Consider the following 23,992-nt stretch of genomic DNA (forward strand, 5'->3'; position numbering starts at 1 on the left):
TCATACAATGTGAACTTCACAAATAACATATCCAACAATAGAAGCCTATAGGTTGGTACCTGTGGTGATGTATTGTGGTGGTGTGCAGTTAGGACCAACACAGAACCACTAACGTGTCACATGTCAGGACTGAACTCCTGACTCGGCTCCCACCCTCTGTCCCTCTTGGTCATACTCAACTGTACAGTTATTCACTGCAGTAAATCATAACAATCATACATATTAATGTCTGACATCAATAACTAGTGTAATGATGCAGGTCATGCATTCAGTCATTGTTCGGTAACTGAGACCAACTTAGAACAATCCAACATCAGCAGAGTAATTTGCGAGTTGTTTGATAACATATTTTGAGCACATACACAAACAATTATTTCATATTTACACTATTTCTGCTGCAATAGTTTCTTGAGATAAACAAACGGGGAAAATAAAATACCAGCGTCTTGTTATGACATATCACAGTGATACTCAAATATAGATCAATAAATCTTTCCCCTTTGTTCTCTGGTGGGTCACGGCGCTTGTTATTTCGTCTTAAGTTCTCTTTCCTATCTCCTATTTGGTGTCACTCCTCAGAAATCCTCAAAAAGCAAAAGATATTTTTTTTCAATGGCCTTGGAACACATATATTGATATTTTGCCCGTACCCTCCCAACTGAATAATAAGTAAATCCCCCTCTCACACACGCACACACTTCAGCGGCGTATCTCCGCTGCCGTCGCTTCCTCTCCTCCTCCTCCCCAGCGCCCATCCCTCCTTCACACGACCTGACCCGGCTGCTTACGTATGAGAGATTCCGTCTCTGCCCACCATCGTAGGCACCGGCGGGCTCAGCATATAAAGTGGATGCCGGGCGGCAGAGCTGCCACTGAGTCCCCGCCGACTAACCCGACTCGCAAACCAGAGCTGAACCTCAGCGGAGATAGCAGGCAGCTTCTCGACGCCTCAGGCTAACTCGCTTTCGGCTTTGGTTCGGGATGGAGAATCGCTCAACTGCGCGGAGCCGCCGGTGCTCCAACACCCGCAACTTCAAGAGTGAGTTTTATTATGCTTTCCTGATTTTTTTCCCTTCCTTCTGCAATGCATCCAATGCCAGTTGATACCTTTTTTAATATAACAAACAACTGCTATTGTGAAAACCGGTATTTGAAAAGAATTGCATGCTTTTTGTATTAATTATAAAGCATTTATGAACAGCAGATTGATGTTGGTTCTGCCTCCCAAATCGTTGACGTGAACAGAGATTAAGTATAGCCTGGTCAAGTTCAAAACTGTCGGACTTTCATATCCCTGTAGCGGCAGCAATGTGATTCGTATTCGCATCCTAAACAAAAATCAGAATTTAGTTAAGTGAGTTTCTGTTGTGCGACGCGGCGGTAAAGATAATTTTCTTATGATAGAAATGCAAGAAATCTTTTTAACATCTGATAGCAACACGTGAAAATTCGAACGAAGTGCAAGAGACAATAGACCTAGAGGGGATGGCATTGCTCTGGGTAACATTAGATGATCCTCGTCAGTGTGTTTTTATACAATTTCGTTCACCGTCTACCAAACTAAATCTGCGCACTTAGTCCATTGTGAGCCATTGGCAGATGCACGGACTTCCATTTCTTTATTTATTTTAAGTACTATTTTCGATAGATCGTTATTGTGTCCTGTTATCCGACCCCATTGCTTTTAATTATGCATGGGAACAGAAATGGAGCAATATCGGTTTTCAAGGGTCTTTTGTGCCTTTTCGGGACCCCAGAACTTAACGTGCAGTTAAGTTCGCACTTGCTGAATAGACACACCTTATTACTCTCAGTTTACACCTTTATAAAGAATTTATAGGGAAGTCTTTGCAATTCAAGGCAATGTATTTTTAGAAAATGTAATGATAACGGAAATAATACAGATAAAATACCGATAGAATCTGTGTCATTGAATTATAATCTCTTTAATCCATCCACCCGTCCAATTAACTAAACTTTGTGTTGTGTAACTTAAATCAGGCACTATATATTTGTTCCGAGACATAAAATAGACCAGAAATTACACTAGAATGTCTGCTCACGTCGAATCGGTGAGTGTAACTTTGCACAGATTCAGTACCAGTCAGGTCGACAGCTCTCAGCACCAAGCTTTGATGCCCCTTCCAAGCCGCCTTGTGTGAGTAACGACTCTGTTTCTGCCCGCTCTGCTGGTTTAGGTGGTTTATCCTTATGGCTGGTGACCTGGCTGATCATTGGCAAGCCCAACGTGGCTCTGGGCTGCCCTCGCCTGTGCGTGTGCTACCCTTCGCCCATGACTGTCAGCTGTCAGTCCCAGAACTTCACCTCGGTGCCAGCTGGGGTTCCGTTTGACTCGCAACGCGTGTTCCTGCAGAACAACCAGATCACCGAGCTGCATGTGGATTCCTTCGGCTTTGAGACACAGGTGTGCTGCTGCGTTTCGCTTCTAAGGAGCATTTTGATATCATCTTAAGATATCAGCCTTGTACTAGTGTCACTTAAAATTTATTTTCCAGTGGCTTGTACTACGAAACGATTCTACTGGCATATCAGGGTAACTTGTCAGATTTAAGGTACCACAGTTTAAATGGGCTTCATATTCCTTCACTCACATTTTGCCCAGACTACCTTAAATCCGACAAGTTACCCCGACATGCCAGTAACCCCTCTTCGTAGTACAGGCCTCAGATCTTCAGATACAGGATATGATTCCAATATTCCTGCACATGATTTCAATATTTTCCCTCTCCTGTCTCCTCTTTCCACTCACCTTCCATTTTGTTTTCTTTTCCCGCTGCAATACTTGTAGGTTCTCTGGCTGTATTCCAACAACATTTCTTGGATCGAGCCTGGAGCCTTCAGTGAACTGAGAGAGCTGGAAGAGCTGGACCTGGGAGACAACCCGAATCTGCGGCAGCTGGATGGGGGCGTCTTTCGGGGGCTGGAGAAACTGCAGAGCCTGCACATGCATCGCTGCGGGCTGGCGGTTCTCCCCCATGACCTCTTCCACAAGCTCTACAGCCTGCAGTTCCTCTACTTACAGGAGAACCAGATTCACTTCCTGCCAGACGACCTGTTCTCCGATCTGGTCAACCTCACCCACCTCTTCCTCCATGGCAACCGCATCCGCACTCTGTCTGAGAATGTCTTAAGAGGTCTGGTGAACCTGGATCGCTTGCTGCTGCACGAAAACCGGATCAAGCAGATCCACCGGAAGGCCTTCCGGGACCTGGGCCGGCTCACCATTCTCTACCTTTTCAACAATTCCATTTCCGAGCTCCCTGGGCAGGTGTTGAGGGACTCCGCCTCCATCCAGTTCCTGAGGCTCAACGGAAACCCCTGGTCGTGCGGCTGCGAGGCCCGTGCCCTCTGGGAGTGGTTCCGCAAGTCTCGCGTCTCCACCTCTGAGCTGCTCTGCTCCTCACCTTCGCCTAAACGTGGCTCCGACCTCCGCTTTCTCCGAGAGATGGACTTTGCCCTGTGCCCCCTTCCTGACCCAGGCTCCCTGGCAGGGACCACCACCACCACCTTCAGCACCAAGACTCGCTGGTGGTTCTCCAAGTCCAAGCCTGTCTCCAGCTCCAAGGGCATTTTCAGCAAGAGCTCCGAAGTGGTCAAGGCCTTCCCCTTCTCCTCAGGCAAGACCCTCAACCCATCCACCTCCTCTACATCGTTTTCCACAAAGTATGAGATCGGGGAAGAGGAGGCCGCTCTGCCAAAGCTGGACCCGGAGGAGTACTGGGCCAACTACGGAAATGAAGATGCCTCAGTGCGCTGCTTCGAGCTCGAATGTCCGCCCGGCTTCGACTCCCCCGTGTTGCCTTCCTCCTCCCCCTCCTCTTCCTCCTTCTTCCCCTCCCTGCTCGCCCTTGCCATCACCCTTCTCTTCTTCCACTTCCTCTTCGGTTGATACCATCTCCCTCGACGCTCCCTTTCCCGTTTTGAGAACGTCTGTTTCTCGAAACCCTCTTTGCCTTTTCCCTCCACTTTCTTTGCGAACCTGTGTCTTGATTCTGCTCAGTTTGGCTCCTAGACTGTTGGCGGCCTAACGGGCGCTACGCTGATGGAGGGTACGACGGGGCAGCAGGGAGATTACCAACAGCCGCAGGCAGCTGCTTAGACTCAGCGAAGGAGATGCTAGCGCTACCGACCGGCACTGTAATAACGGTAATCGAACTTACTTTAAAGCACAACGGTAGTGTCGTTAGCTACTAAGCACACTAACACATTTCAACTGTCACGACTCCAGCAAATTCCTATTATGCCTGCTGCTGTTACTGTGACTATTACTACTACTGTAGTAACATGGCTATTACACCACGTTACTACACAACTGTAAGACCTGGTTATATAATTTCAAGCAATGCATTGAAATTTAGGTTATTACAAGCCCCCAGCACTGTGGGCATTGATAGTTTTATACAAACTACTTTCTTACTGCTAATATTGACATCTGAGCTCGATGAACAGCACTTCTCATAGAAGACAGCAACTTACACGATGAGCACCACTTGCCCTATAATCCTCATAATGGGCTCTCATTATAATTAACCGCACACCTCTTGTAAACAGATTATGGCAGTAAATGCATGTCTGCTACCATTCAGAAGATTCCTAATATATATATATATAGAATCGTTCATAAAAAATGCTAATTGGAAATCTGGCAAAAATCCAGGACCTGACATGACGATAGAGCCATGAAAACTGCAAATCTGAAATATGCCTAGTTCTGAAAAAGGAACACAAATCAACACTGAATTCGATTTCTAAGAAAAGCAAGTCAAAAAGAAAAAATTTGCACCACGATAATTATCACGGCAATTAGTTAGAAGATGCGCAAGGAGAACGTTAGTGTCAGTGCCATACGGCGATGACGATGCGCACGGTGAGGAGAAGGGGAAGAGGAGCGAGATCGCGATGTGGTGACAGGCCAAGGGAGAGTAGTAAGGAGGCGGAGCCAAAGGAAGAGGAACAGGAAGTGCAGGGTAACCCCAAGCTAGTGGAGATGAGTTCTTTCCAGATCTGATTGTTTTGCTACACACCAGCACTGATCATTCACACGATGTAAATACTTTAATATTTTCCTTTGTATATAGCAACACTGTGGATCATAACATATGTAGTTATTCCTAGTAGTGGCTGTTGCCATGGTTATTAATGTGTTTTATTTTAAATGTTAGGAGAGATACAACCGGCCAGTTAAGTTACTGGATTGAGGGAGAAGAGGGACGTTTAATCGCCCTTGGATTAAATGTTTTTTTTTTTTTAACGTTGAACTAATTCAGACAAGGTTTATTTTGTTTCACGGTATTCACTGTGAGAATTTCCAACCTCGGTATAAACTGAAGTATAGAAATCGGCTGTTGATTGAAGGAAGAACGTTTGCAAAACCTCCGCAGAAACACTTTCAGAAAGCTGGTTTGATTATTCGCCAGTTAACATTTCCAAAATATGGACTAGCGAAAAGCCACATTTGAGTTTGGTGTATCACCATAACTGTGAAAAAAACGCATATGAAGGTAAACCACTTGACTGGACAGCTACCCACTCTTATTTGACGAGCCATCTGGACTGTTGAATGGACTGACCGCAAACAAATCTCGACTCAGACGGCCCGGGCCTTGGATTTCGGCACTGCTGACTGACGGATGAGCTCGCTGACGTGCCAGCTGTACTGCGATGCTCCACGGTCTCCTGCCAAAGAGTCTGAAAGCTCTAGATGGCGAGATTCCTCTGTAACACGCCGAGACCCACCAGGGCGGTAATGGACCAGAGGTGGGACGATTAATGGGTGGCACGGTCTGCAGCAGCCGCTCCGCTCCTAGCCCCTCGCTTTCGCTAGCCGGCTCCGAGGCTCGCGAGTTGCGTCAGGGCTGGTGGGAGTCGGAGTGGGAGTGCTGACGCAATTTGTACCCCCCACCCCCACCGTTTTGTCACATCATTTCCAGCTGGACACCTCTCTGTCAGAGGATCACTGAAAACACCGGGAGCACAGGGGCACAGAAGCTAAATTCAGATCAGTCCGCCTAATTTACTGTTTTCCCTTCTTTGCAATAGACTGACTGACTAATGCTGTCTCCTTTCATGCTGAAATCTGAGTGCAGTCCTTCCTATACTGTTATGATATGGAAATTATATTCCTTTTAAACACTGGCTGTAGGCATCCAGGATAAACTATGTTTTATTTTTCATTAATGAAAGTATTCAGAACGTGGGCAGTTAAGGTGTGAGTACAGTGGGTCATTTTGTCTGCTCTCTTGGAAGAGTCCAGTCGGTTAAGTTATAACTAAATTGCATACGGGTGACGCTGGTGAGAACTATACAGCCCATTCTGGTATTCATACTGAACCTCGAGTGGCCTTCTTTGTGGGGGGGGGTCAGCACCAGGTGAGGAGTGAGTGCACCAGCCCCACCGCCGTTTCTGTGCGCCTGTGAGCGTCGAGACTGCGTCGCAGTTTGTGACACTGCGCAAGAGAACGGATGTCATTTTTTTTACTGCCGCCTTCAATGTAACTGTTGGTGTGGTGAACTTGGTCTTTGCTATGGATTTTAAAATAAAAAAAACATAAATCCCCTAACTGTCATGCGATATTCTTTTGTATCTCAGACCATAACAATGTGAATAAATATTGGTTTGCATGGGCACTCATTTTTAATCGACGAATCTCGTTCAGAAGCCCCCACCCAAAAAAAGGACAAGCAAAAATAAAAGATGGCCACCATTTCCTGTCATGTGACATCTTACATCAAAGATGCGTCACAAATCACACACTCTGATGACTTATCTAGTACTCGCGTCTGTCATGTGATCCACATTGCGCGAGAAATATAAACAGCCTCGTATTTGTCTTGTATATAGATATAACAGGTGAGCAAAAACGAATCTGCGTCTCCCATTCACATCTTACTGACCTTACTGAGATTCACGTAGGTCCCTCATCTGAAGGGTAAATACATAAAATTCAGGTAATTAGGAACACTGTGATAAAGTGTCTCAGTGAAGAGTCCAAGTACACAAATACGAATGGATAAAAGTATCAGTCATCAAAAGTATCAGTCACATACATATATTGCAGTTTTTGGTGAGTGGTCTGTATGGTTTGTGGTTTATGGTGAGTGGTCTGTATGGTTTGTGGTTTATGGTGAGTGGTCTGTATAGTTTGTGGTTTATGGTGAGTGGTCTGTATGGTTTGTGGGTTATTGTGAGTGGTCTGTATGGTTTGTGGTTTATGGTGAGTGGTCTGTATGGTTTGTGATTTATGGTGAGTGGTCTGCATGACGTGGCGGTGTTTCTTGTTCACTTTTATTGTGTACTTGTGGAGTAACGACAGTTTTCCTTCACAATAACATGGAGTAACTTGATGGTGGGTCAGTGGTTCATCGCTGGATCTTCACACCACCAGTTTTCAGTTTTCTCCCCTGGCCTCATATGTGTGGAGTTGGTGTGTTTTGCATGTGTTTGTGCTGATATCTGCCCACTGTTAGCTGAAGTCCTGGGTGCCCTGTGATGGACTGGCATCCCTCCCAGGTTGCACCCCAGCCCTGTGTCCTTTGATAGACTGGCATCCCGTCCAGGGTGTACCCCAGCCCCGTGCCCTGTGAAGGACTGGCATCCCATCCGGGGCATACCCCAACCCCTGATAATAGTTTTTTAACATATTAGATACTTTTTTCAACATTGTTCAATGCATTAACATCCAAGTTATTTTTTCTTATTTATTAATTAGTTTTTGATTTTGCATAACACTGACCTCATAAGCAGTTGGTAGATACAACAGCATAGGAGAGAGTTTGAAATGGGGGAGGGGGAGCACACACCATTAAAAAGCAAAGGTCTATTTATAGTGAATGATAATGCATGAATCCTAATTAAATATTGGGAGGTACATGCCCCCTGGTTCCTGCACCACTGGGCAAACAGACGGACAGATTGATAGATGGATGCTTATTAACTATAAAACATGTTAATTTCTGAATTGTGTCAATATTCCTACGTACCCGATTGACCAACATTTTTTTTAACAGGAGTTTATTTGGAAGGCACTTTTTCTACACTGCAAATCACATTTTTGTCCGCAGTCTGAACACCAACAAGTTCTGGTCCTATGGGAAGCTTTTCATAGATGTTTTTAGATTAGAAAATAAGCGCATGAATCTAAGAACCCCACGTCAAGGAATTTTTGGTATTTATGAAGAAAATGAATATCCTATTCGCTCGTTAAATATGTGGAAATTAAATTTGAATATCTAACTAACAACTGCATAATGAAGAGTATTAGAGGCAGATTAAATGGGTATGTAGACGGCTAAGAATACATTTTGGATAAGTCATGTTGATTAGGGTGGAAGAGTTTCTTATCTGTGACTTGCCCTACTTGCTATTTCCACGGGTTTTGGGGATTGTGCAGACAGATGGTACAAACTGGGAGAGGAGCAGCCTGACGTGACAAGACTTATGGCCATTTTTAATTATGGCCATTTTTAAACCTTAAGCTGTTCAGAATCCATCGCTCTGCTCTGCAAAACCCCCCCACCAGGTCCATTACGGTTTAGAGTTACTTAGTAACCTTGGGGGCAGGGAACAACTTTTGTGTGTGTATGTTCCCAGGACCTTATCCAACCCGCATGCACAGCGGCGAACAGGAATCATTAGCGGTCAGTTTGTTTATAGACGTGTGGACGGCTGGGTCACGGCAGCGGGTGCTTGCAGGAAGAGCCCTTTTATGGTGAGTGTCATTCCCTCCCTGCCTGAACCTCTAATGTTAAGGTTTGGAGCTCCAAGCTGCGAAATGATGGACTATATTTGGGAATGAATAATTAGGACATAGGAGAGCTGTGATGAGGCCGTGAGTCAGTGGGGGAACGCGACCGGAGAGTGAGAGTGGGGGGTGGGGGGGGTGGGGGGTGGGGGGTGGGGGGGGGGGGGGTCCAAAGTAACATTTTGTCCCCGAATTTATGACTGGACTGGTTGTTGTTGTGAAGATTCCACCCCCTCAACAGACACACACAGTTAATGAAGGAGAGAGGCACATGGATACAGTGACACACACACACACACACACACACACACTCAAATGAAGTGGGAGGTGGGTTGCAAGGGAGACTTTGCAAATGCTCTGTTTGTAAAATGATATTATTGTTTTTATTGATATTATTGCACTGCACATCTCCATGGTTGCCGGTTCGAATCCGGCCGTGAGCTGAGCGTATTCAGGATCTGGATGAATGGCAGGGCTGAACTGACCACATGGCAAACCAGGCAATTCATGTTCACGGTGGGCCAATGGGCCGGTGATCTGGGTAGATTTACCCCACAACCCGCCATCGGCAAATTGTGTGAAGCCTGGCATGATTATCAAATGTTCACCGCAGGTTGAACACAGCTGAACAATTTTTGTTTTTTAAGAAAGTTCACTTCATCAGTCTGCACTGTGCATTTCACACCAGCTTTTGTTCTCCTCCTGTACTCATTCTCACCCTTATTCATGTCCCCCACCCCCCACTTCTCACATGACTGCCTGCACGTGCTCCCCCTCCCCTGCCCACAATGACGACTGGCCATCAGCCACCTCTTCCCTAACCCTCTTTCTTTTTTACCTTCTCTATCTTTTCATCTAGACCGGTTGTTCTCAAACTTCTTAGATCCTGTACCACCTCAAAAAACGTTCTCTGTCATAGGCGAACGATTCAGGTCCAGAAAGTAAAAATCCAGACCAAGATTTTGTTCCAACCAACCAGTTGAGCATAAAGAGTCACAGTCACAGAGTCCTCAACTGGTTGACTGAAACAAAATCTTGGTCTGGATTTTTACTTTCTGGACCTGAACCATTCACTTAATAACAAAACAAGGGTCAATGAAGAAAGGAAACAGTCAGAACCTTCCACCTCTTCTATCTGTGTACCAGTGTCAAAATTGTCCACCCGGAGGCGGTGTGTTGGCAACGATAAAAGTTGTCGACCAGGGGGGTGGCAGACGTACCCACCCGTATCCACACCCTTGCTGCATACCACCATTATGATCAACGCTTAAATACAGTGATACCTTCACCTACCACTAGAGGGGGACCTGTGTAACACCAGTAGTAGGAGCACCACAGCTTAAGAGCCACTGTTCTCGACTTCCAGTCTTTGAGGTAGCGGTAGTCTTTGTCTCTTTGTTAAAAGAGAATCTTTTCTCCGCCGTCTTCTCTCCTTAAAGGAAAACCCAGAACACGACACAGCGGGGTCCTCAGTCTGTAATTAACTACAATATGCCGCTGATGGCATCTGCCATCGTCAGTGCATTTCCTCCATCGCCTCCACGCTTTCCCTCAACGGCTCCTTTGTGGAGTTGTCAGGCCATTGTCTTCGGGTGTCCTCGTCATTTCTTTGCGTCTTATCGCACACCGCCGGCATCTCCTGCTGCCTCCCTTCTCCAGTCAGTTGTGTGTTCTGAAATTCTGGGCATGTTCTCCTTGCTCCAGATGGCACTGTTTGTCTGCCGGTCCTCCACGCCACCGGTAGGGATTTGACGGCGCGCCACTGATGTGCTAACACGGTCAGACTTAATAATCCCCGATGTGTGCTTGACTGTCAAAGTTCTTGATGCATTGTGAAACGATGGGGCAGTTTCCGCCAAGACCCAGAATGCTGTGCCAGAATGTTCCACTCATCAGGAGATTGGATTAGTCAATTCGATTGTTGGCCGACCACTAGAACCCAGTTGGAGGTGGAGGAGGGGGCGTCCATTGGGCTCTGCAAAGGTGAGGTGGAGAGTGAGAGATTGGGAATGAATATAACTCATGCCTACATGCATGTTGTATGGCATATGACATCAGCACTGTTCCCATATAGAGAATGAGAAAAGTGAACATTTTCTGGGGGTATTTTTGGGATCCGTCACCACTGCTGTCGTTTACATGATTCAGCCGTGCGAACACACTCATCCCCAACGCAGACAGTCAGCCAGTCCTCCATCTAGCAAATCTGCAAAAAAAAAAAAAAAGTGGAGAGAGGCTTTTCTCACCGCTACAGCTGTGCAAACAGGTTTGAAAATAGAGCAATGTCACACTCGAGGTGCTCTTGCGTCCTCCAACGCGCAGCTCGACACGCCGCACGGCCGAAAGCATCCTGAAACGTCCAGGCAGGATGTCCAGCTATCCATTCAGCACTGTCTCCCACACTCGAGAGGCGAGGACCTTCATCCTCTGTTGCTCATTAGTCTGTAATTGGCTTAATTGCCCAGGACAGAGTGAGGTATGAAGTGGATGAGGATACAGGCTGGTAACCATAGTCTTGCCCGGTTTATCTCCAGCACTGAATGTTCAGTATGATGACAAAGTAGTCAGATATCCAGCTGCATGACGTTTCACTGCCATGTCTCCTCTTTTCCTGTATTCTACATGCTCCTCATGTCCACCTCCTCCAGGGTCCCTTCGGGTCCTTGTGTTACTTTAACTTTGGCTTTTCCTTTATTCATTGACCCTTGTTTTGTTGTTTCCAGAAGTGGACAGTTCAGGTCCGGAAAGTAAAAATGCAGACAAAGATTTTTTTTTTCAGCCAAGCAGTTCAGTATTAAGAGTCACAGTCACAGAGTCCTCAACTGGTTGGTTGAAATAAAATCTTGGTCTGGATTTTTACTTTGCGGACCTGAACTATCCAACTCTGGTTATTTCTGCCATTTGTATGCCTAATAATGCCTCTTATCAGGTTATCAAAATGTTTCCATGCTACAGGTTTATTGTACAAATATAGACCCATAGTACTTGTTATTTAGGCAAAGTTCAGATAAGTGTTGGGAGATTATTATATGAGAGATGGATTAATGAGGGATAGTTTGCCTGGACCAATAACAGCGTAAATGGAGAGTCCTTTAAAACACTGGAAGAAGATATTCACGAGTTCTGATTTCCAGCATGATTCATTTCATGTTCCTCTACTAAGTTTTACCTCATTACCAACACTTATGTCAAGTTCCAACGCTTATTTAAGTAACAGTTGTGGTATTATCAAATAATTAGAATATCTGACCTATCAATCACTTTATTCTCCAGCTGCTCAGCTGATATTTTTGTGTGCTTTGCGAGATGTTTGTATTTAATGCTCCTCTGCTGAATATTCAAACATTAATTATTTTAGCTTTTCATGGCTAAAATATCTATTTATAGAATCCATCTTCTATAACGTCAGGGTAATGGGGGTCCAGAGCCAATGGACACAAGGCACAAGGCACAAGACCCAGTAAGGCATGCCGACCCATCACAGGCACTTGCACACGCCATTCAGTCACATCCATGGGTGATTTGGTAACTCCAATTAACTTCAGCATGTTTTTCGACTCTAGAGGAAAACCTGAGTAGCCAGAGGAAACAGGCGAACTCCAAAAAATGGAGCCATCAGCAGAGTCTCACACTCAGTTCCCAGAGGTATGAGGCAACAGTACCAACCACTGCCCTACCATGGCACTCCAGCTGAGAAATGCTTTTAAATTAAATGATAATCCATCCAACCAGGTTCTCAAAATGCTAATCCAGGGTTATCTTTCTCAAACCGGTCTACAGAGACGCCCCCCCCAGACTGACCAGCGAGTCTGGCAGTGAGCTGGGAGGGAGTAAAAACACTGGGAATCCCCGAGGACCGGGATGAGAAACACTGCCCTTGCAGCACAGTCAAAAAGGCAGGGGACACCCTGCACAAGATGCCCACCCATTGCAGAACACTCATCAAGGGCAATTTAGTTTGGGACGGTAATTTACCTGTGTGCATGTCTTCGGACTGTAAGTGCAAACCCACGGAATACACCAAAGGGGCAGGATTTTAACTAGCAGCCCTGGCGAAGTTGCAGCACTAACCAGCAAGCTGCCGCTGGACTGCAAATGTCTGTGACAGTGTTTACAGATGGAATCGTATGCAACGCCAAACAGCAGCTTCGCACCACCGAGGGAGAGTAAACATGCTCCGATGATCCAGCTGTTGAAGGCAGTGTGATGCAGACACTGAGAGATATGATAGATCATGTCAATCTGTTCTCAGGACAAGCTGTCTGGACCCAGTTCATGATCAGTTACTGCAGAAAGAACTTTAAAATCAAATCGAATCGAATCAATGTTTTATTTGTTACATACACAGTATTACTTAGTACAACGCACAGTAAAAGTAACGAAATGTAATTAAAATATTGCTTTAGATGGTTAAATATGAACAGAATCATTTTATCTAATATGTATTTAGTAAAGTTGAAGTACTTTAACAGAAAAAGACTGGTCTCCCTCTGCTTTTTGAATAAATTTTGACATTTGGAGGAACCGTTTTTAGTACATTTGATATGTTGTCTGTAAGATTCTTAAAAATTGAGAGTGGGGGGTTAAAAATTAAGATTGTTAAAAAATACGTATATTATTTGTATGCCAATACAGTCTGATGAGGCATTTCAATTTTCTTACCGTTTGACAAATGTACAGTTGTATGTGTTTTGAAGGAACTGTTTTGGTCATTGTCATTGTGGCAGAACCCACACACAGGCCACTTCATCACGTCCATCTCGCTGGTGCTGGGTAGGACCCAGTACTGGTTCCAGAACCACTTTGTTGGTTATGCAAATTCTAAGAAAACTTTCTGCACACCACAGTTGAACTGAGCTGTTATTTTTGCACTTGTGGGCTTCCTGTTAGCTTTGACAAATCTGGTCGTTCTACTCTCAGTTCTTAAACAAGGTGTTCTTGACTGGATGTCTGTTGTGTGCCACACCGTTCTCTGCAAGCTCTAGATACTGCGTCATGTGCAGATCCCAGGAAGGGTGAATGTTTCTGGGATGCTAGAACCTGCACATATGTCACCAATAATCATAACGCCTTCAAAATCACACAGATCATACATCGTAGCTGTTTGAAGGCTTAGTTAATCGTAATCGAACCTCTGGCCTTCTGGCACACTGTATATGTTCAGTTACAGCCCCATGGTTGGCTGTTAGCATTAGCAAACAGATGTACCTAATAAACTGGCCAAAGAGTGTGATTTCCTATCTATTAACATGAAATGCAACTTCAGTTGATTGTCATACATCAACCTCCTGTAAACGCTTACAGTATATGCTCCATGTTTACTGTTGGAGAAAGCGTCAGGCTTTCCACTCCAACTCTGCACACAGGACCAAACTACAGTACAGTATATGTTGGAGAAAGCGACAGGCTTTCCACTCCAACTCTGTACACACCATTAATTACGAGACAACACACTTAGAGTTTTACTTGCACAAGGGTAACCACACTCTCTGCATGCTAGGCTACAAAGGAATGTGTTACAAAGGGTGGTTCCCCTTGGCACCTTTATTTATAGTCGATGGGGGGCAGGGGTCTTGGAGTGAGAACAAAGAAAGGACTGTGAGAGTAAGAAGAAGTTCTGGTTTTCCTCAGGTGGACAACTATTTAAACACGTGCTCAGGATACGTGTAAACTAATATAATCTAAAGTATGAAGGTAAAGGAAGTAAGGAATAATTGACGACGGGCCGTTGAATTATTAGAAAATAATGCACACCCGAGGTGGTAATGCGGCCACGACGCGAAGCGGAGTGGCCGTTACACCTCGGGTGTGCATTATTTTCTAATAATTCAACGGTCCGGAGTCAATTATTCCGCTTATACTACGGTTGCCACACCGCAAGACATCGATCAGATGATATATTTCAAGGGATTCGTCCGGTTTTTCTACTTAAATCGCTATTGTGAGTAGGATTATTTCTTCCGCATCTCATCCAACGACTCTTTTGCTAGTTCCAAAACGTCATTTTAAAGATGGCAATGGAGGCTTGAGCCGTTGATAGCAGACTAATGCAGTTAATAATGAAGTTATTAGAAAGAGAGCGAGAGAGACAGAGAAACAGAGAGAGAGAGAGAGCTTGTATGAATTAGGCTACCTCTGTGTGTCCCTCAACAGTGTTCTGAAGCACCGTCTCTAAACTGTAAGTCTGCTTTAAGATGCAGCGCTGTTATTACCTCGCTAGTGAGAAATGTCATGTGTAGCCTTTAAGTTGGTACACTAGGCTAACTAATACTGCTGCAGCCCAGTTGTTGAAAGTTTCATATTCACCGTAAATATAAAAATTTACTTTCGGAAAATCGTATGTCATGTTGTTGTTTTTGTTAGTCCTGTGTGCTGTATAGGTACTGTATGCTAATTTCCGTTATTACAGTTAACTATGCGAAGTGATATGGAACTGTAATGCGGTCAAGAGAGCTGCCTGGAACTACGTTCGCCGTGCGGTTATCTGAAAATAATTGCACACCTCAGAACGTTCGTCAGCCAATCAGATTCAAGCATTCAACGGTCCCGTAGTATAAAACAAAATAATGTATATACATATTTACACTCATTGCTGATTATACAGAAATGATAATAAATGATTAATAACAGTTTCTTCAACCTAACAGTCCCTCCTGTTTATCATGACAGTATGATCAGAAACATCAGTATTGTACAAATTGCAAAAGCACTTTCAGCACATCATCATTATTATTAAGAGGGCTAGACAAGGTTAGTAAATCCATTCGTTCTTCTGCAGTGTATAGCAGAAAAACAGAACTAAAAGTATGTTGTATCATGGAACGGAGGCAGGGTATAATACAAATGAAACAACAACATACAAATAATAATGTAACAAGAATGGGGAGTGAGAACTTTAGCAGTAACTGCCACCAGGACCCAGTGAGAAACCAGTCCAACCATGAGGGACTGGCATGGGGATCCAGGGACATATGTGTACAGACATAACAGTTAGTTAAATTGTCTTTCTTTGCTGAATCATAAACATAACGATACCACTAATTTTGTAAGGATGGGAAAGGATGGGTCTCATTTGTGGAGATAGGTCTCAGGTAGGAACCATCATGTGTCCATCTAGGTGGATGAAACACCTGCTCTGGTGAGTGCAAGAGCAGACCAACAATTCCCATAAAGAGAATTACACTGAGAGTCACCTTACCGCATCCCCACCCAATCAAAGCCATTCTAAATGGAGTGCAGATCAGCTGTTTTCTTCACCGGGTTGAGACGTCAGTATCCTATTGATTGCTGCGCCTTTGTAGCGGACTTCCACTGCTACTCCAAAGGTGAAGAGGTCTCTGATACGGGCTTGATGGGCTTACAGTGACTCTTATGTATCCAGGAAGGTCGCTCTGCTATTTTCACCGCTGTTGGTGTTGTGAGGAGGACTTGATAAGGACCGTCCCACCGAGGAGTGCTCCAATCCTTTCGCAACAGGACCTTGACCAGGATCCAATCTCCTGGCTGCAAGTTATCCTGTTGAACAGAAACAGAATTTACCGGCAGACTACTGGGGCTATGTTTTTGTTGTGATGTTAGTAGTTTACGCATCCAATCGGCTAACGTATTTTCTCTGTCTGCTTTTCCTATATCACTCATTTTGGTTGCTAAGGGAAACGGTCTACCATACACTATTTCAAATGGTATCAATCCTGCAGGAGTGGGAGTTATTCTCATCCATAATTTTACTAGAGACAAACATTCTGGCCACGGTCTTTTTGTCTCTTCCACTGTCTTTCTGAGTCTTGTTTTAATGGTGCCGTTGGTCCTTTCCACTAAGCCTGCGCTCTGGGGGTGATAAGCGCAATGATTTTTTATCATAAACCCGAGTGCTTGTGAGCAGAGGGACATGGTCTGATTCACAAAATGAGTCCCATTGTCCGATCTTATAATATGAGGTATGCCATAGGTAGGGAAATAATGGCCTACCAAACATTTTGCAATGGTCATTGAATCACAGTGTTTTACAGGGTATATTTCTACCCACTTAGAAAAGGTGTCTATAATGACTAGACAGTACTTCTTTCCTTGTGACCAAGATAATTCAATGAAATCCATATGTACAATTTGAAATGGGTACTCAGCTGCGGGAAACTGGCCACGTTTTGGCCTTATGTTGCCTTGTGCATTATGTTTACAGCAAATTAAGCACACTCGACAAAATTGTTTTGCATAATCAGAAAAATTTATAGTATAAAAGTATTGTTGGATAATATGTATCATCCCTCCTGTTGAGACATGGGTGTTTCCATGGCTCACTAAGGCAGCTGTCTTGTATAATTTTTTTGGTAGGATGGGCTTGTCATTCATATAATAAGTTTTCCCTTGCTGTATTGCTCCTCTCTTAATCCAGCTCTGTATTTCTGTTTTAGGTGCATGAGTCTGTGCATCACATAGTACATCACTATCTATCAACAAGACATCTGTAACATTTAAGGCAGGTTGTTTTTGTGCAGCACTTTTTGCCGTCATGTCCGCAAAACTGTTTCCTTTAGCTATTGCGGAAGCATCAGTTTGGTGTGCCTTACATTTGCATATCGCAAGGCAATTTGGTAATTGCACAACATCTAACAACCTGAGTAATAAGTTCGTATGAGTTAAAGATGTTCCTTGCGATGTCTTGAATCCTCTATTTTTCCACACTCTTGCATGGTGATGAACAGCTCCAAACACATATTGACTATCAGTGTCTATAGTAAGTGGCTTGTTTTTGAAGAGCTCGCATGCCCTAATTACAGCATAGAGTTCAGCCGCTTGTGCTGAACAAGCAGGGGGAAGTGCATTGGCCTCTAACACTTCAGTAGATGTAACTACAGCATACCCGACCTTGTTCTTCCCCATGTCATTTTTTGATGCTGATCCATCTACAAAAACAACCGTTGAGTCTGGTATTGGGGTCTGTAAAATATCTGCTCTGGGTTTGGTTTGTTCTTCCACAACTGCTTTGCATGAATGTGGTTCTCCATCTTCCGTTGTCGGAAGAAGGGTGCTAGGGTTGAGAGGACCACATCGCTGTATCGTGATGTTTGACTGTGAAAGCAGGAGTGAGACTAGGGTCAGATGTCTAACATGTGTGAGGAACAGCAGCGGCGTCTGCAGTAAAACTAAGGAAACTGAATGTGGCACCTTCAAGGTGAGTGGGTGACACAACACTAGTTCTGCTGATAATTTCACTGCTTCTGCAGCAGCTGCACATGCCTGCAAACACTGCGGAAAACCAGCTGCCACTGCATCTAATCGTTTAGAATAGAACGCTAATGGCCTCTCTTTTGCGCCGAATGGCTGTGTTAATACTGCCTTCATATACCCTTGATTTGCATCAACACATAGGGTAAATGGTTGTTGATAATCTGGCAGAGCAAGTGTTACATTAGTTTGTAACATCATTTTTAAGTTTGTGAATGCCAATTTTCCTTCTTTTGTCCACTGAATTTTATCTTTCAGTGCCATGTCCTTCCCATAAATCAGGGTTTGTAAAGGTTGAACGAGTGCAGCATAATCAGGTAACCATTCCCTGCAATAATTGCAAAGTCCTAAGAAGGACATCATTTGCTGTTTAGTCTTTGGCTTTGGTGCCTCTTGTATTGCCTGTTTTCTAGTTTCTAATAACGATCGACCTTGTTGGGAGAGTTTATGTCCAAGATATATAACTTCCTCTCTGCAATACTGTAATTTTTGTTTTGATGCTTTATGTCCTGTATCATACAAATGCTGTAACACTAACAGTGTGGCTTCTTTGCAATGCTGTTTTGTATCTGAAGCAATTAATATATCATCTACATACAATAGCACTTGACTATGGGACGGTACTTTACAGGAACTCATTGAATACCGTAGTACCATTGTATATACATGTGGACTTTCTGAAAACCCTTGAGGGAGTCTAGTGTATGTGTATTTATGTCCTTTGTAAGTGAAACCAAATAAGTGTTGTGAATCAGGATGTAGTGGTACTGAGAAAAAAGCATTACTCAAATCCATTACTGAAAAATACTTCTTGTTAGGGGACAAGGAATTTAACAAAAGGTGTGGATTAGGCACATCTGGTGCAGCATGTTGTACTATTTCATTTACTGGTCTTAAATCCTGCACCATGCGCCATTTCCCTGTATGTCCCTTCTGGACGGGGAAGATAGGAGTATTGCAAGTGGCCTCAGGAGCCTCTCGCAATTTTCCTGATGCCAACATATCCTGCACTACAGGGGCTATACCTTTCTCTGCCTCAGGTTTTAACGGGTATTGTCTAACTACCGGGCGGTGTTCTGATTTCACAATTACTTTGTAAGGTGGAAACCCCTTTACCAGTCCTACATCAGCGGGGGAGGACGACCACAACCCTTCCGGGAGGTGATCTAGATCTGGACATGATCCCTCCTCCAGGGTTGGAAAAATTTGTCAGGTTGGGTCCTGCAAGTGTGTGGTGAGAGTGGTTTGAACTCTCCATCCCAAAGGAAACCGCCACACATTGTGTTTTTTGTCATAGCTCCAACAGGAGCCAGGTACGGGTTGGTAGTCATTGTAACTGTGCATGGAATCTCGTAAGAACATCTCTACATCCCTCCACTGCATCTGAGGTAGTTTTGATAGAGATACGTGTGGTGTTCCCCCTCTGAACACAGCCTGTTGTTTATTAGATAAGATGACTGAGGCAGCAGAAAAGCCAGTAGTGGAGTTAACATATATATGTTGTAAGGTGATACAAGTGTCTTGGAGGGCATGAAACGTTTTGTCATAGGCATAATCTGGTCCTGGGGTGCCTTTGTACCACATAGTGACGTGTAAGGCATCGCCAGGCATGAACTGGGTTTGTTTAGGGGACTGCTTTTCTCTAGTTTTTCTCAATATTTCACGTGTCTGTGCTGTCCCCCCCAGATCTAGGGACCAATAATACTGTGGAGCTGACATGCCATGTATCACGAAAGTTTGTTTTTCTACTATGGCCTTCATGCCAGTGGGTGTTGCAGTCACACTAATACCCATTTGTATCATAAGATCACTTCCTAACAGATTGACTGGACATGAAGGGCTTATTAGCACTTGGGCGTGACATTCTAACTCTGTTTCCTCATCTTTTATGCTAACTGGATTTGTCAATTGATGATTTTCGGCTTGGCCTCCTGCAGTTCGGATATTTATGGAGGACGAGGAAAAGGTGACCCTTGGAGGGCTAGTGGTTAACACTGTTCTACAGGCTCCGGTATCACATAGGCACTCATATATTTTCCCATTTATAATAAGCCTTCGTTTTGGTAGTTCTTCAAGTTGTTTTAGTGCTAGCAGTTGGCAAACTGCTTGCAAATCTATTTCTTCTGTCTCATCCTGTTTTTGCAGCTTATCTGGCTCTTTTGATAGTTCACAGGCTAATTGTCATTCATTATCTGTGGAATTTGGGTTGTTTATAAACTTGGTTCTACATTGTCTAGCTAAGTGCCCAAGTTTTCCGCATGTCCAGCAAGTGTTATCTTGCTGTAATAAATTTCGCTGATTGCTCCTAAAAGCACCTCTCCCCCTTCCTCGACCTCGTGACCTTCCTCTGAACCCTCCCCTCCCCGGAGGATTCATGCGTACTATTGCAACAGTATCATTAGCAGCAAACACTGCGTCTGATTTCTGTTTTTGTGTTTTATGGGCGTGTTGGGCATATTCTAGGGCTTGCTGTACTGAACCAGTATTCTGATGTACCCAATGTTTATCTATGTATCTCTTCAGTTCAGGTTTTAGCCCTGTGATGAACGCACGTTTTAACTGTTGCTGATAAACTCCTCCATTTTCCTCATTATGAGGAATTCCTGAATTCCCTCTAAACACCACTCGCATCCTGTCCATAAAATCCTCTGGCTCTTCTCCATCTTTTTGCTTGCATTGTGCAATTCTGCCATAATCTGCTCGTCTCATAAACACTGTCTCTATCCTTTCATGTAATTGCTGCATACTCTGTTGCAGAGCTTGTGAATTATGTGCAAGTGGTTGATTGTCTGGTCCATGACCAGTAAAGTCTCCTGCTACTCTTCCCCATTTATGATTGAACAGCTGTCTTAAACATTGGAACATTTCTCTACCATTCAGGTGGAAACTGCTCTGTAGTTCCAATATTGCTGTCCAAAATTCTGGTACCCCTTCATCAACAGGAGGTATTCCCTTTAATGCTGCCGTTCTATCTTCAGCTGTCCATGGTCTATAGACTAACATTGTTTCAGGTCCTCCATCTGGCTCTCTATTAGGGTTTGCCACCTTCACTAGGGGGCATTGTAATTCTATTTCTTCCTCTTCACTATCAATATCAATGCCTTCATTTAGCGGATGCCATCGAACCTTAGCAGTAGCTAGATCGCGCACCGGGTATAACGTAGGATCTCTACTCCTAGTTATAATGGGGGAAGAAGGAGGAGCTGATGGCTTCTTTGGTATTGTGCCCATAGCTGATGGTTGTTTTATTTCCCTTCTATCTACGGGTTGCATGGGGGCAGGCAATAGTGGCGGTATTGGTGGTCTATTTTCTCTACTTTCTGTTTTGGCCACCGTCTCATCATCTAAAGTGACTAGAGCGGCTGCAGTTAATTTATCCTTTCTATCATCCTTTTTCTGCTTTGTACGTACATCTCTTAACTTACTTTGTTCCAACCAATTATCTGAATACTTATATTCTTTTTTCCTTTTCTCCAATTTTCCTTTCTTCAAGGTTTGTAACATTTCTAGTTTTAAATTTCCTTGTAATTTTAAGATATCTGGAGTGTGGAGTTTCCCTTCAAACCCATGTTTTTTTCTCCACCTCCGATTACTTATTTGTCCTGAACCTGGTTTATATCCTTCCATAAACTTCTCATCTCCCTCTAGTTCAATCCTCTTACTTTGATTCTTTCCCATTTTTACCCTTTTTTTTTTTTAACTACCTTCTGCGCATTACACAAGTCCTGGGTGGAATTTCACTGGTACGAGATATATGGGAGGACACCAATACGGCCTTCTACTGCACGCTGTTCGTGCAGCGGTATCGGTTTTCTGGGATGAAACCCGTCCTTGATCCCTCAATCACCAGTACTTCTTTCCCACCAGGCAAAATAAGAAATGGACTGACAGAAGCAACTCTAAGCCTCTATAATAGTCTTAGTCCAGTCATTCACACAATACATGCATGTTCATACTTCGCTTAATTACGGCTAAGCCTAACCCCTTTTCTGCTTAATTACGGCTAAGCCTAACCCCTTTTCTGCTTAATTACGGCTAAGCCTAACCCACGTCAATTGACCCGGTTATTTCGCTGAATAACCTTTGTTGTCTCACCTGTCCCGTGTGCCTGTGTTCCGCCACCGAGGTCCGTCAGACATCACCAGACGTCGAGCGCAGTTCTAACCACCGGCCTGATGACGAATTCACGTCACAGGTCTTTTTTGCACCCGTCTCCGAGTGGCTGCCGGCAGGCTTCAGTGTCGCTCCTCTCGGCGTGCTGGCGATGTCGTCAGGTGTCCTCGGATCCGGCTCGAAGGACCAAATTATATGTTGGAGAAAGCGTCAGGCTTTCCACTCCAACTCTGCACACAGGACCAAACTACAATACAGTATATGTTGGAGAAAGCGACAGGCTTTCCACTCCAACTCTGTACACACCATTAATTACGAGACAACACACTTAGAGTTTTACTTGCACAAGGGTAACCACACTCTCTGCATGCTAGGCTACAAAGGAATGTGTTACAAAGGGTGGTTCCCCTTGGCACCTTCATTTATAGTCGATGGGGGGCAGGGGTCTTGGAGTGAGAACAAAGAAAGGACTGTGAGAGTAAGAAGAAGTTGTGGTTTTCCTCAGGTGGACAACTATTTAAACACGTGCTCAGGATACGTGTAAACTAATATAATCTAAATTATGAAGGTAAAGAAAAACAAAATAATGTATATACATATTTACACTCATTGCTGATTATACAGAAATGATAACAAATGATTAATAACAGTTTCTTCAACCTAACATTTACCCTACTACAGACATGTGGTGCAAACAGGATGAACTCAAAATTCAATATTGGAAATTTCTTAAGCATCGCTAATACAGAACTGAATCTATATGTAGCAGATGCTACAGTAACAAACTGCATTTTTATCGGCCGTCATTACGTCGACTGCCTTACTCTGCCCACTCTCATACGTTCTATGATCTAAATATAGCTCAGAAATGGAAGGGCGGACTGCCTTCCCCCTCGCGCGGGGCTCTCCTGATGCTGCGTCACCCGCGTGAGGTAAGCACGGGGGACGGGGGGGCCCTGCGGGTGGAGAAAGAGCTCAGCTGTCCATAACTGGTGACCAGTGGACATATTCAGGGTTTATTAATACAAATTGGCAGAATGTAGGAGCAGAAAGGGAGCATGAGATCAAAGGCCTGCATTGTGTGTGTGTGCGATTGGAAGGAAAATGGTTCGTGTGGGTTGCAGTCTTTTGAATTTTCCTTCTAAGACATCAGCTACCAAGTGTTTTGCTAAGACTTAAATCAACAACCATCTTTGGCCGCTTATCTGATAGAGCAGGGGTGGGGAACCAGTTCCATGGAGGGCCAGTTTTTGGCATGACCTCTCGATCAGCCAATAATAAGAGTGGTTCTCAACTCCAGTCCCGGGGACCCACTGCTATTGGCCGATTAAGAGGTGACCTCAAAAACCCGCACAGACTCCCTATGCATCAGGTTCCCCACCACTGTGATACAAGATTGTGGCAGACCTGGCACCTATCCCAGGACCATAGTGCCTTAAGTAATGTAAGGCAGGGGTCTCCAACTCCGGTCCTGGAGGGCTACCGTCCAGTAGGTTTTCTATCCTACCCGGCTTCTGATGAATCACACCTGCTCTCAGGTAAACACCAGGAACAGGTGCGGCTCATCGGAAGCCAGGTGGGATAGAAAACCTACTGGACAGCAGCTCTCCAGGACCGGAGTTGGAGACCCCTGATGCAAGGAAACCTCAGCAACACAGGAAGAACATGCACCCCAACCCTAATCAGGTGTGGTGACACTAAACCATTATAACACCCATGAACGTCCCACTTATTTACTTACCCTGATCATGATCATAATATGTTTCTTTGCCGTTTTTACGGCTTTTTCCAGGGGCCCAACACTGATATGAGTACTTTGCCGACCACACGGACTCGTAACACACCGAGCCAGACGCTGCCCCCGCTTAACATGGCTAACTAAGTGTTTTGTA

The 23,992-nt window shown here is 44.4% G+C and overlaps 1 protein-coding gene and 1 long non-coding RNA gene across 2 annotated transcripts; both read left to right on the top strand.

The window, feature by feature from the left end:
- The first annotated feature begins 614 nt into the window (after positions 1-614).
- Positions 615-6,581, top strand: rtn4rl2b (reticulon 4 receptor-like 2b). The gene is made up of 3 exons (XM_048970627.1): positions 615-1,039; positions 2,199-2,425; positions 2,810-6,581. The coding sequence occupies exons 1-3, from the start codon at positions 982-984 to the stop codon at positions 3,908-3,910; spliced, it is 1,386 nt and encodes a 461-aa protein (XP_048826584.1). The 5' UTR covers positions 615-981; the 3' UTR covers positions 3,911-6,581.
- A 2,082-nt stretch (positions 6,582-8,663) lies between these two features.
- LOC125704730 (uncharacterized) lies at positions 8,664-12,382 on the top strand. The gene is made up of 3 exons (XR_007381222.1): positions 8,664-8,729; positions 12,150-12,222; positions 12,326-12,382. It is a non-coding gene; the product is annotated as an uncharacterized LOC125704730 (long non-coding RNA).
- Positions 12,383-23,992: the final 11,610 nt, after the last annotated feature.

Source organism: Brienomyrus brachyistius, chromosome 12, assembly GCF_023856365.1.
Source record: "Brienomyrus brachyistius isolate T26 chromosome 12, BBRACH_0.4, whole genome shotgun sequence".
Lineage (NCBI taxonomy): Eukaryota > Metazoa > Chordata > Actinopteri > Osteoglossiformes > Mormyridae > Brienomyrus > Brienomyrus brachyistius.